The 14,552-nt window shown below is 34.9% G+C and overlaps 2 protein-coding genes across 6 annotated transcripts; both read right to left on the bottom strand.

Annotated features, from left to right (window-relative positions):
- Positions 1–267: 267 nt before the first annotated feature.
- LOC108326994 (cyclin-dependent kinase C-2 C) lies at positions 268–7,001 on the bottom strand. 4 transcript variants are annotated; one of them, XM_052873086.1, is made up of 10 exons: positions 6,317–6,885; positions 5,845–6,218; positions 4,500–4,784; positions 4,077–4,394; positions 3,615–3,842; positions 3,299–3,396; positions 2,822–2,930; positions 2,233–2,739; positions 1,550–1,676; positions 268–690 (listed from the first exon to the last, which is right to left on the bottom strand). In XM_052873086.1, exons 1-10 carry the CDS (start codon positions 6,651–6,653, stop codon positions 674–676), a joined length of 2,400 nt encoding a protein of 799 aa, XP_052729046.1. In that variant the 5' UTR covers positions 6,654–6,885; the 3' UTR covers positions 268–673. The 4 variants fall into 4 exon arrangements, with proteins under 4 accessions (XP_052729046.1, XP_017416128.2, XP_017416126.2 ...); XM_017560639.2 differs by lacking the exon at positions 268–690 and adding an exon at positions 1,088–1,349 and having other exon boundaries at positions 6,317–6,881; XM_017560637.2 differs by lacking the exon at positions 268–690 and having other exon boundaries at positions 1,088–1,676; positions 2,233–2,730; positions 6,317–7,001.
- Positions 7,002–8,959: 1,958 nt separating this feature from the next.
- On the bottom strand, positions 8,960–14,293 carry LOC108329212 (probable WRKY transcription factor 3). Of its 2 annotated transcripts, none has more exons than XM_017563318.2 (4): positions 13,783–14,293; positions 12,030–12,757; positions 11,786–11,944; positions 8,960–9,511 (listed from the first exon to the last, which is right to left on the bottom strand). In XM_017563318.2, exons 1-4 carry the CDS (start codon positions 14,167–14,169, stop codon positions 9,229–9,231), a joined length of 1,557 nt encoding a protein of 518 aa, XP_017418807.1. In that variant the 5' UTR covers positions 14,170–14,293; the 3' UTR covers positions 8,960–9,228. The 2 variants fall into 2 exon arrangements, with proteins under 2 accessions (XP_017418807.1, XP_052728344.1); XM_052872384.1 differs by lacking the exon at positions 13,783–14,293 and adding an exon at positions 13,298–13,752.
- Positions 14,294–14,552: the final 259 nt, after the last annotated feature.

The following is a 14,552-nucleotide window of genomic DNA, read 5'->3' as shown; positions in this document are numbered from 1 at the left end:
GGTCCTGTTTCTACAGTATTTTTTTAGTGACATTTTTCTACGAATTCATAACCTTTTAAAACTTGTAATCATAAACAGAGAGTGCAAGCAGTAAATTTATACCATTAAATGTTTTAAATTAGTAAACAAATTAACATTCAATAACTTCTATGCTTTTTATATGATAAATGTTTTCTTTTACAATAAAAATATTTTATCCTTTCACCACATGTTCATTGACCCAATTCCAAGCTTATTGAGATGACCATAAACTGATGACATTACTATTGAGGCTTGCAATTTCATAATAAAAATAACCTTGTAAAATCTGTACATCTTCTAGAATATAAATCTAGAATGTTTCAAATAAGTACATGGGTTACACGTTCTGCAAAAAGATATGTCGGCTCACGCATGTCAGAGAAAACATTCAGTTTTAGTTTCCTGAATGATTTTCTTGGCATTGCGATTGAGAACATCATCTACATGGTCAATAACCTACTGATATTTTGAGTTTAAGTTGTATCAAAACTGCAATGGTGACCGAAGCAATTTCCTACGAAACCTTTGTACATACGCCACGCCAATGTGCTTCGTGCCAACAATGATGTCGTCAGTGAAGACAAATTCCAACAAGTATGGCCACACCGTTAATGTGTTTTTTGTAGCCAAGAGGACATGGTGAATGAAGTTGTTATAGAATGAATAATCCTGAATAGTTAAAATATTTTCTTTTAGAATATTTCTGGAAACTGTAATCCAGAAATTTTTTAATACATTTTCGATTTCATAAAGAATGCACGAAGTAATCTCCTACAATATATGTAAGTGTTAGAACCACAAAGACAATAAAAAAGGAAATTGTGGTTTATCTCATCCTTAAGTACTTTTAAATCAACAAAGCAGAAATATAGAATATTGCTTTGGTATAACTTCATTGGAGTACTTTGTATTGCCTATTTGCAAGAGTATTTTTAGAATAATACTTTTATATTTCTCTCTCTTTTCAAGTTTTCAATATCTGTAATGCAGCATATACAAGGGTTGAAAGAACATGATGAAATAAATAAATGAACACATGTAGTAGATGGCCACCAAGGTAAAAGAATTCTTAGAAAAGTTAACTTTTCATTAAGCATATCACCCAACACTTGGGAGCTGCAATTTGTTACTGTAATCCTATGTATAATTCAGAGTTAGTCCTATATGTACACTTAACTCTGTAAAGAACAAATCAAGAGAGCTGAAGTACAAGTTATAATGGTTCAGATATCCATTAAGGATATCATCAATGGCCACAATGTTTTCTTAGCCATGCAGCCCTTGAAGATGTGGGATTAATCCTCTCCATCGATCCTTGTGTCATTGGTCTGTAATACACAAATTCATATGCTGGTATTCATAACGAGCTATATTGAAATTTTGTTTTAAACAACTTCTGATTTACCCTTAAAACTGCAGTTACAGACCAAAGAAAAATGTATACTGCAACATTATGTTGAGCATGCATGGAGGTGAAATATGTTTGTTTCTTGTGTAACATCACCCTAGATAAAAGTAGTCTCTTTACCTCTTCCCGATGTTGACATACGAAGAGATTGACGCATATCATTCCGCTGCAACAACTCGTCCTTTTTATTTGATGAAATCATTTTTGCCGCTGATAACTTCACAGGCTCACCATATTTTCTGTGGTCCTGTAAATATTTGGCACATAAAATAAGATGCAACCTGATTAAAATAGAGCAGTACATACGTATTTTGATTCATATCAAGATTTCATATATAACCAACACTCGGTGAAAACAACACTACTAAACAAGAATTTCTATGAACAGTAAGTAAATTAATAAAAGAACAATAATTTAGTTTACCAAAGATTATTAGACCAAATTGCTTCTCTGGTGTTAATTTGTAGACATCAAAATAGTTCAAAGCTACTATTCGCTAGGACCAAATTAATAGTTTAAGGACTAAAATTATCATTTGGAAATCATTGTGATGTTACTGATATTTGGAGAATTAAGTTATACTATAGCAAGGGAAGTTTTTGAACCACTAATTAGTAAAAAAAAAAGTAAATCCATTAGAAATGATTATGTCCACCTATTAATGAAAAAACACATATGAAGTATTAGTTACCAAACCTGACATTGTTAATGTTATAAAAAGTGGCATATACATTGTCCATTATCAACAATGATAACCTATGGTTTTGTTTGATCATAATTCGACTGAGGATTTCAAACTTACCTGATCAAACAGAGTATCCAATTTATCTGTGAAATCAAATTCCATGAAATAATTTGAGTTGTATTTATCAGCTAAATCGAATGATTTTTGTTGAAAGCGAGGAGCCTGGTATATTGGTAATACATGGCTGAAAATCCTGTCCTGATGTCTTGTGTTGAAACCATGTTTCCTTTCTGAAACTTCTATCTCATGTTTTGTTAAATCACATTTGCCTTTTACAAAGATTGGATCCAGAGCACTGATTTTGCTTCTTGAACCATCAGACAATATGGATGAAGCTTCTGGTTTTCTCCTTTTAGCCCATGTAAAACCACTGGATGCTGAGACTGGTGCTGGTCCAGCGTATACACTGTTTCCATTGCAACCATCCACCACTTGGGCAGCCTCAGACTTTCCATCACATGAAGCCTTTGGTTGCTCTTTATGCAAAGCTCCTATTTTAACTTTTGCAACATGTGCCCAACCATCATCCCCTGTGCCAATATTTTGAGAACTATTCTGCATTTCCTTCACAAACAAGAAAGAGAAGTGAATAAAAAATAGTTATTTTCTTCAAGAAGCGTGGCACTGTTACTGAAAGCAAGAGCACCTCTTTCCAAGCTGGTTTGTTGAAATTTATATGGTCATGGGAAACTTTGTGGACTCGTCTATTCCTTTTTGAAGTTACAGCCTCTCTCCCTTTACCTAAAGTCTTTTTCCTGTGTACAAGACAGAATTCAGTCACAGAAATTGGAAATAAATTAAGCATGTTGTTTCAATAGAAACCATGATTAGGAAGAGTATCCATTTTAAATAATTCGGTGGTTAAGATACTCAAGTTTGGACCTGGTGAATGATTTAAATGAATAATGAATGCTAATTCTCCAGTATAAGGTTTTGATATACGCGAATGTGACCAAAATTTAGGCCTTGGCCTTTTCGAAGATGATGCAACCTTTAATTTACATTCCCTATAGTAGTACTAATAATAACTAAATTTATAAATAAGAGTCAAAGCAGGAGAAAAAGCCAAGTGTAATATAGCTTTGCCATAATGTATAGAAGAAAACTGAGAAATTATATATACCTGCTCGCTTCTTCCCTATTTCTAGCATCCATTTCTTTGCTTGGTGGATACTTTGGCATGAGTGATGGATCACAGGCATATGGCTTGGTGCTGAAATACTACAAAATGTCCAACATGAAACATAGAATCAGAAACGTACTTACGTGCAATAGCCAAAAGCCAGTATGCGTCCTAATAAAACAGCAGTTTCAGAATAACAACTATGAAAAATACTCATGGAACACCATCCTCATAGTTAACTAGTGAAGATTCATTCTTTATGGTAAAGATAAATCTTATTGAAAAAGGAAGAAGAACAAAATGCATAAAGATTCACCTCAGACGTGAGTGCAGAGGAGGCAGTCCCACGCTTGGAGGGATCAATGGAAAGTAAAGTCTCAAGTAGTTTTACAGCAGTTACAGGAAAACCTTTACACCTCTCTTGAAGAGAGGCTTCGTAATTAGTCTGAGGCTTAAACATTGTGGCCAGAGGAAGGTTACTCTTTTTCCAGTATTCCTCAGGTGGAGACCCGCAAAGCTTGAAAATTCTGTGTAATTGTTCCACCTGTAGATTAAATAAGAACACACAACAAATTAAGCCTACAAAGACTTAGTGTTAACCTCACAAATGAAATGATGCATTAATTATCCTTGTAAGGATGAATAAAGTCTTGAATTTTATCTCCCTGAAGGAAAAACAACATGGCAATTTCAGGATCCTATGCATTAATGTGATGTGGTGATAAGGTAAATTCTCGTTGGAACAATGTTATAGTGTGTTGTTGAAAATGAGGATTACCTCAGTTCTCCCCTTAAGGATGGGCTTCCCCAGAAAAAGTTCAGCAAATACACAGCCAACACTCCATAGATCCACCGAAACACCATAGTCCGTTGATCCCATTAAAAGTTCAGGAGGACGATACCATAGAGTCACCACTCGACTTGTTAAGGGTTGCTTGCTATTAGGACTAAGGGTATTTGCTAATCCAAAATCTCCTATCTTGAGAACACCTTCATTGTTCACTAGTATATTAGATACTTTAATGTCTCGATGCATAATACCTCGAAGGTGACAATGCTCGATTCCACTTAATAACTGTCTCATGTAACACTTAATCTGTTGAGTAAAATATGAAACAACAGTTATGGTAACATCTAATGCACTAAGCTAAAGTAACCAACCTAGTGAGTCACAAAATTGTGTAATAAAATGCAGACAAACCTGTGATTCAGTGAACTTTATATCAGGAGAAGCCACTAGGCCAGCAAGGTCATGCTCCATGTATTCAAATACAAGGTATATGTTGTTTGATTGTTGTGAAGTAATTATACCATCCAATTTCATGATGTTTGGGTGGTCAAGTGAGCGAAGAATCGCTATTTCTCTTGCCATGAACCTAATGCTATCATCTTTAAGTTTGTCAAATCGTACCTTCTTCAGGGCAACCATCCTCCCAGTTTCAATTTCACGTGCTTGGAATACATTGCTATATGTACCTTGTCCAATCTACAGAAAAGAAAATGCTGTAAATAGATAAATGTTAAGAACATAATGACATTAAGAAGCCGTAATAAGGCCAAGAAATTGTCTCTGTTCTTTACAAGCTAGTTGCTAGTTCGTGAGAATCTAACATCAAATTTTCATCGAACCTTAGCAAAATGATTTGTTTTTTTTGTTTTTTTTCTCTAATAGTTAAATGCAAAAACTTCAACATTTAATATCATTATGTTTGGTTAGAAGAATTGTTGTTTAGCCTTGTTCTACATTAGGAGGACTCTTGAACACAACTGAAGTTACATCCAAAATTGAAAACTAAGTTTAAGAAAACAAATGGTCCACCAATCCCATCATTTATTTCCCACCAAATTATAAAAAGTCAAAAAACTGCCTCCATCTCATACTATACAACTCATCACATTACGAAGCTTATTGCCATCTTTAAACAAAATCATCATTGCAAAAATTAAAGCCTACATGAACTTGGCCCAACCATCATGTACACTTAATTAATCGCCATAAAGCATTCATTTTTTCAAGAACAAAAAAGTAAGATTGTTCTTATCCAAATTGGAGTTTCATCCCAATAATATTGGTTAACTTTCAACACATGCTCTATTAATTATGTGAACTACCAAGTTAAAAGTCAAATTCTTATTGAAAAAGTTAGATTTAATTCCTCACATACTTTCGATACTATTTTCTAATAATTCATCGCAACAACATGATTGATAAATGTTTATTAAATATTACCATGGGTGAAACTCTATTGCTAGTAAGTTGTATCCTTTTCTGCATTAAATTACAACACTTTGAAACAACTACTATTAAAATTGTTTGATTTTCATTATACGCGATAATATTTAATAGAATATTAAAGAATATACAAGATAAAATTGAATGCACAAACCTCTAATAACTTCTAAGCATGAAACATCCACAACAATGTCTATAATTTCTTTATATTGTATTGTATCTTACTGTCAAATTTCCTTTCGAATAATTTAGTGTTTGAGATGTCAGCAATCATTTTTCAACTTGAATATCAATGTATAAATGAGTTGAGTACCTTATCCAATCTCTCAAAAGAATCGGTTTTGAGAGGGACCCACCCTTGAATAGCTTCCCCTGCAACAGAGGTAAGCCAAGATGGCCACCCAGCGGCATTCTGCTCAGCCTCCACAAACCTACACGACAACCTCAACGACACCGGACCTCTCAAGCTCCCCTTCTTCCACTCCTTCCCCTCCTCCATTCCCGCGTCTACCTCACGCGCCTCCACGACGCCGTTTCGCCTCTTCCCATTGCACCTTTTCCGCGAGCTCGATCGCAACGATAGCAGTCCCGGCGGCGTGAAATCGCTTCCGGCAAGAGCCCGCCTCGAGCTCGCGCAACCCATTTTCCGGGGCTCCGACCCGGCTAGGAAACGGGTCGCGAAAACGCCTCCGGAGAAAAACGAAACGATCAGAGAGAAAACGGAGAGAAACCCAGAAAGAAAAGCATTGGGAGAGGAGGAAAAACGGATGGTTTGTTGCTCCTACCTCGCTCCTTGGGCTTGGTTTTTTCTCTCTTCCGAAAATGACACAATCCAGTAATCAATATCCAACCCTCGTCTTTCTCTCCGTATGTCGCGAGATCTGCGGAGGATTTTCGAGGATGTCGCGAACGGTCGTGAGACATTCGCGGGTCCCAAGGGTGCATATCTCTTTTTGGTGTTCTAAATGTAAGAGAAAGAAAGAAAAGAGAGAGAGAGAGAGAGAAAGGTGTAATGTAACGGTTCGAATAATGTCTTATTGTTTTCTGTTTGTTTGTCGCTTTGTTTGGATACACAGAGAAGTACAAAGAGAAAGAGAAAAAGAGAGTGTGCTGTAATGGCATGGTGCACGATGGCTACATGCCAACTCCTTACAGCACCATTCAAACGCATGATGGAATTAGTGGATTTGGGTTGGAAAAATAATTTTATCAGCAATCATATATCTACACTAATCTTTTTTTCTATCATCACGTTATAATAGCAATAAAATTTACTTCTTTTTTTGTTGGTCAAGTGTCAGTTGTATATAGTTGCAATCCGACAGTTCTTGTAGTTTTGAGTTGCTGTCCAATTGTGACCTGACACCTCTCTTGGACTTGATTGGATAATTTACATGTTCAGTGAGTGACTGTGGTTATGATGTTCTTTCCTTTCAAACTGTTCATGACTGCGTGGGTCATGATTGTTTCTGGTTTTGATTGTATTTTGATTATGTGACTAAAGTTATGTAGTACATGTTTTGGGGCTTTTTGGTGCATCATTGTATGATTTTGTTTCTCTGTTAAAAGAATGCAAGGATACATGTTTTTTATATGTTTTTTATATGTACACGTTTAATTATCAGAGACAGTGCAAAAAGTTTTACAGTAGTTTGCATGTATCAGTTACACAGTATTAATTATAAAAGATTGTGATAGATCTTAGTTTAATAAAATAATTAATCCCTCACGGGGAGTCAAGGTTTAATTTTCATTAAAATGAGTGTTTATGTTTAATGTTGAACCATTTTTTAATAATGTTCTCTTCCAAAAGAGTATCTGAAAAAAAGAGAGAAACTTATAATTTAAGCATCACTTAATAATTGTTGTGTAATGCTCACATCTTGTACTCGGAAAATGATTTAATGTCATGCTCAAACACTCAAAAAATACTGTAATAAATTCTTTTATGATGTTGACACCTAATAATTGTTATTTGTAGTTATTATATATATATATATATATATATATATATATATATATATATATATATATATATATATATATAGAAATTGCTGATAAAAGAAGAATATATAATTTATATTATTCTGGTATAAGTTATTTGTTGTTCAAAAACTACTAAAAGTTACTCAGTGGTTAAATTTCTTGTTGCTAAGATTCCTTGACACGGGTAAAGTGAGCAGAAAAAAAAAAGATGAGTTAAATTAAATAAGTCTAAACTTTAATGTTTTGACCATCTTTAGAAAATAATAAAGGTAGCAGCAGATGGGGGCTTCCCTTCCTTTCTATACTTTTTTGTCAGATTATCAAGAACATGTAGAGGCCATATCTACATATAAATAAACAAATTACTAAAGAATTTGTTTCTTTTTCAAGATCAAATTATATTTTACATTCTTTTATTACGATTAACATATAATTTCAACCTTTCAATCATTTTTATTCCAATTTAGTTTTTTAATTAATTAATCATTAAAGTCAAGTCTTTAAATTAAACCACTTTTATGTAGAACTGATATACTTTTCTTTAAAAGAAAATCAAATAATTCCATATTTAAAATGGGTTTGAAAAGAATTTTTTAACTCTTAAGAACAAAATCAATATCCACAATTGTTTGAGGTGTAACACCAAGGAGCAAAGTCTGACACTAAAGTAGACAGAATAAAAGTAGTAAGTGGAGCTATGCTTTCTCTATTACACATTATCCACTCCAACCTAAATCTCATCCTGCTAAAACATCCCTCAGAGAAAATGCAGAATTTTACATAAGAATATAATCATAAAGAGTTTAAATTGTGGCAATTTTATAAAATAAGTTAAACATGTTCGTTCGATGGAAGGAAAAGGAAGAACCTGCTTGAGGAAAGAGAAATTCAATACGTGTGTGTATATATATAAATAAGAAAATAGAAATATGTGTGTGAAAGATAATACAATATAATTCCGTATTTTTTCTTTTCTTACAAACACAAACTTCTTTTCATCTATCTCCATCTCCTACCTACCAAATATGCATTAATTTCTACTTTATGTCTCATCTATTTTCATTCAATTTTTTATTTTCATCCCATCAATTTCTCTAGACTTCGTCACACACACAGATCCTAGATACAAGTTCAGTGTGTTATCAAGTACAAGGCAGCTGAAAGTAGTGACAAAATTTGTTAGATTTAACTTAACTTATCTCTTGTGAACAATAATGAGTTAAACATTATGCAACAACTTCACATTGCTGGAATCTTAACAAAACCAGTTTACATGGTTGTAATAAAAAAATCTAAGCACTGTCCCACTTAGTGGGGACGGCTAAATAAGATAAATCCATTCAAGATGATTGGAGTTATCAAAGTCATTCTTTAAACTTCCATAACATATAAAAAGGAATTCAGTACAAGCATTCCAATTATTTGTACTCTCTAGAACTGCCTTACAGCTTACAAGGAGTATTTTATAAATTATATAATAATGTTCGTACATTAGCTTAAATGATCTTCATACCTGTAAACGATATCTTATACAACCAATTCCATAATTTAGATGTACAAAAGGTGTTACATACAGTGAAAATAGAAAACAATAAACATGCACTGACCATTGCCAACTGACTAGTGACTACACCTTTGTATTATCCATTTCATCTTCTAGACAACTTCATTCTGTACTTTAGGTGGAATGAGTAATCACGACGCCACACTTTTATACTATGATTTGCTCTTCTTTTAAGCGCAAATGTACAGGCCTTTGGTCATTGCTTCCAAAATCCATGTCTTTAAGTAAAGGGTGCTTCTCCGGTACGACATTGTGCGGTTTTAATGGCACTGAATTTGTATTAGCTGTGTTGTGGCTGCTATTTCTAGCAGCAGGCACATCATGATTATGCTTACCCTCGTACGTGGTTATGACAGCTTTGGGGTCGGTTGAAGCTCTCTCAACATGCTTACGCACGTTGCATCCTGCACTTGTGCATTTGTAATAACTCCTGCCCATACAAATTCAGTACCAGACAAGTTAAAAGTACTACAAAACATAATACATTCAAGGCTTATAAACAACACTGGTTATCGAATTGTATTCAGATTGAAAGAATGAGTGACTGTCTCCTCATATATATTGACAAAAGTAAGTGTGTATATGTTAGGAATCTGGGTAAGAATCCTAACTATCTCCCTCACTCGCACACTTCAATCAATTTCACAACAAGAAATGGTAATGAATTGAATTTTATTCATATCAAAGAATCAAGAATACAACTGGAAACCCAGGAGCTTAACCTCCTTCACCAGGTCTGAACCGGTCTACAAACTCAAAGGTAAAAACTGTCTACCCGTAACTACAAAAGAGGTCCTTTTTATAGACCTTTTCCCGTCCCCTTAACTGCTCAACAGTTAAGTACTCATCTTTATTCTCTATTATCTTTCTCCTTTCATAAACCCTCCATGTCCTAACTGTATATCTAAGGGTAACAGTTATGCATCAAAAGATGAGAACACACTGGCTTCAAGGAAACAAGAGAAAGAAACATTTTCTATCGAACATCATACATTTCAGTGAGGGTTGAGGGCACAGGAACAAAACTTGAATCTTGATGTTACGATTATCTCATGGTAAAAAAAAACTGCTATAATGAATACAGAAATTCAGAGACTAATCACACAGTTGAAGTGGTGCTGATAATCAGATCGCTGACTAATGCTGCGAGAAACAACAGCAAAAGTTTCAATAACATCCATGTAGATGGGGAAACACAGCAGATTCTCCCAGGTAAGAATATAAATACAAGAGTACAGAAAAAAAAAAGTGAAAACACTTTAGAATCAAAGGAGCACACATAATGTGAAAATAAATAGAACTCTTTGTGTAACAAGATAATTTAGTTTTTTTTTAATTAAATTATAAGATGAAACAACAAAGTTCTCTAATTTTAAATTTAAAAAATTGGATAGAAACTGAATTAACAACTAAAATACGTTGCATATTGCATTCCAAATTTCCCATCAAATGTACCACTAACTAGATTCATTTAAAGAAAGACTTGAAAATAATATGAAAAGTGACAAACATAATATACTTATTCCTGGTGGCTATTAGTCTCCACCGTCGAGATAAAATGTCAAGCTTCTCCCAAATTTCCAGTAAAAATTTGTCAAGCACAACATTTGGGGTTGTAGTCCCCAATCATATTACTTATAGAAGCTGACAGATAAAATTCTATAATCGAATCTGGAAGCAGAAGCAGACATTCCGACACAGAAAATCATTTGTACAGAGAAATGAAAAGCCAGAAATCAAGGATAGGCGAAAGCAAATTTCTAAGCGAATACTTATAATACACAATATGAAGAAAACTAAAAGCACGTGAAGTTAATTTAGCAGTAAGACGGAAAGATAATACTCCTTCTCACAATAATAGTAGTCTTACAGAAGAAATTTCGTTTCATTTTATCTGTTACTTTAGGAAACTACGAAGATGTCTATTAATTTCTCTAACTTCATCCTTATTTCTTGAGATCTCCCACTGAATGAAATGATAGCAAAACATCAAAAAGTACAAGGGAAATATTGTCAAATTATCAAATACACTTTATTTAAGATGTTCATAATCCAAAACAAAATGATATTTTTGAAAGAGGTAGTATCAATCAACACAGATTTGTCTGTGAGTATATTTTACATTAACCTCCTTGAGGTATAAGAAACACATGCAAACTCCCTTTTAAGTTTCAGAAATTACACTGAGAGTAAAGTTGTTATATTAGACGAATAACCCTAGCATAAAATTTAGAAGTTTTGCAAAGACATACCTATTGTGTTATATTTGTTCAGGAACATAGTACCCATTTAAAAACAACTAAAGTGAATGCATAATATACAAATAGAGAAAGTCATTTCACAGTACAAGTTACCACACATTATACACACTTAGCACAGACTGGATTTCATGTAAGCAAAAGCAAACCTAAACTTCTTAAAACTGGGTTGCACTTATTCACCTTATACCATAAAAATTCATGCTTGCTAATTAATTTGACTTCGATATTTTTATAGTAGAATTCAAAAGAAACAGAAAAACTAATCAAGGATTCTTGTATCTATGATTAATATCATATCTATTAAGGTAATCAAACTTTATACAATTAGTTACATAATTCCAATGTGATATACTGTTGAGAATTAAACACATTCTGAAGTTTTGAGAAATATGGACATACAAGTCTTTTAGAAGATATATTGTAGCAAAGAGTTAAAGAATCACCTCGGATGAGGATTTCCCTTCACCACTTTTTGACCATACTTTCTCCACCTGTAACCATCATCCAAAAGATCAACTTCGCTTCTTGTTTGCACAATAATTTTGGGTTCTGTGACAGTCTTCTGAGAAAGAGGTACTTCAGAAACCGCAACATCAGTATTCCTGAAAAGTAGAAATTTAGCCTATATTGAGAAGAATTATAGAGGTGCATAGCTCTATGATAAAGGATCAACATGACTAAACTTGCCTTCTCTTAGGGTTTGGCTCAATGTCATCCGCCTCTTCCCTATTATCTACATCACCCACTTCCTCGCTCCCACTTGACCCAGGTAGTAGTTGCCTAGGTGCCCCTTGATTGGAGATCTGGTCACTTTCAGGAACTGAACAATCAGGAATGTTTTCACTAAACTTGTTTACTTGTTGTCCAACCCAACCTTGTGAGTTTGACTCAGACTTAGGCTGAACAATTGCACTTCCATTTGAATCACTATTATCCTTGACACGTCTATTTGCCTGAGGCTTTTCATGGTTATGCTGACCTTTATATATAATTTCAGTTATGTGTCCATCAGGGGCACGCTCAACTTTTTTCTTCACTAGGCAATTCAGATGTGTACATTTGTAGTAGCTCCTTGGATACTCGCTGCCTTTAACCTGCTTCTGCCCATACTTGCGCCAGTTGTAGCCATCATCTGCAGGCTTGTCAATGGCCTGAGAAGCCAGCTGATATTTCTTATCAGCCTGTGAGATATCCGACGTTTCCAGTTGAGCATTTTTAGCTTCTGATACAGATGGAACTATTTTCTGCTCTGAAGCTTCATTTAGAGCAAAAGATGGCTGTTGTACAGGTGGTTCAGTAGGGGCAGTTACTGGATGCATCTGGTAATCAGCTTGCATGTGCATATGAGATTGCGCTAGGACAGCTTGAGCTGTAACCTGTGCTAAAGCCTGTTGGTGAGACATCCCAAAGGGGCTCTGTATACATCAAATTGAAGAGATGGTGAGAACCTCCGACAAGCATATCCACCATCCCAAGGCAAAAATATCACATTAAATAATAATAATAATAATAATAATAATAATAATAATAATAACAATAATAATAATGATGATGAATAAACATCCCAACAGCAGGACCAGCAAAATGTGTAATAGAATGCATACATAACCATGCACAGTATTCCAGAAATAAAAGAGACAAATTTTTAAGGGCAAAACGAATCTTCAACAACATTTATGATATCTTTACCATGTAGTAATGAACAAGTAGAATGCAAAGCTAAAACAGCCCTTAATAGAAGACAAATGTATCCAATCATTGAGTTTCTTAGTCAACATAGACATGGACAACGAAAATATCTCGATTATTTTCACTGTCGAGTGACTCACGGAGATCGCATTTTTCAGCCACGAATTTTGTCTTCATTTTCGGTTATTGCCAAAAAAACCATATCAGAATTATCACTAACGAATCAGGGTAATGCAACCAAAAACCATTTTACTTTGACACAATACCTCTAAAACTTTTGACATTTTGAAAAAGTGTGATCTAAATCCCACTGGCTTCACTAGAGCAACCCATCCAACAACACCAACTTCGTAATCGTATTACTCCAAATCAATATTTTTCACGCAGTTGAATGCGCTAAAAAATCCACCCCTTGTCTGAAAATCCACACATACAACTCCACAACCCAGAAATCCTTCGCACTAGTGAAGTAGTCCACTGAAAACATAACACACGGCACAATACAATTGTAATAAAATCCAGATCAAATCTGAACTGTGGAGAGTACTATACTACAATCACAGTCCACAAGCACGTTCCTACAAAGACACTGATAACCCCAAAAACACCAAACTCCAATCCCCCATACCCATCAACCGATCCCACACCCTTCTTTCAAAAAAACCACATCTTCACAAAAACACCACAACCCTTCTGAAATTCATCCTCACAACCACCTTCAGGAAGCGCTATCACTAATGAAATTAATCACCTGAGGGGAAAAGAAGCCAGGAGAGTTAAGAAACCCAGAAGGGCTCAACCCGGGTGGAACAGTGAAGACAGGGGAACGAGCAATGACCAAATTCATGGGTCTGCTCTGCTTGAAGCCCTTGTGGGGCCCATCATCGTCCTTGTCGGAGTTGTCGGCCACGGTGGCAGAGAAGGCCATCGGGGAGGCCATGGCGCCAGCAAGAAGCTGGGAGAAGGAGCGACAGTCGGCGGCGGCATCAGAACCGAAGAAGCTGGAGACGAGGGTCATGGGACCGGGGCTAGCGCCGCCAGCGGCGGAGAAAAAGGCCTCCGCGGAGGGACGAGGAGGAAGTGTGATGGTGGGGCGCGGATGCGGCGCCATGCCGGAGTCGGCGTTGGGAGTGGACATGGGTGGTGGGTGAGAAAATTATGGAAGAGAAAATAAAATGGATAGATAGTGCGAGAAAGGCACGAAACTATGGGTTTCGTTTTGTGTTGTTATCTTCTCTCAGCGCAAAGTCCAATTGGTGTCGTGCAAAACTCAATAATATTATTATTATTATTGGATGAAAATTATCTATTTTATTAAATAAAATAACTTATTAAAAAACAAAACTATTTAATTAGATATTAGTTATAAAAAATACATTTATTGTTTATTAAAAGATAAAATTATAAAAAATATACTAAATATAGTTAATATATATGCTTTCATATAATAATATCTATAATATGATATAAATTACTGGTTTTTGTGTTTGCTTTCTCTTCTTTTTGTTTGTTTTACTAAGT

Source organism: Vigna angularis, chromosome 2 (genome assembly GCF_016808095.1).
Source record: "Vigna angularis cultivar LongXiaoDou No.4 chromosome 2, ASM1680809v1, whole genome shotgun sequence".
Taxonomy (NCBI): Eukaryota; Viridiplantae; Streptophyta; class Magnoliopsida; order Fabales; family Fabaceae; genus Vigna; species Vigna angularis.
This window is presented reverse-complemented; position numbering and strand designations above follow the sequence as displayed.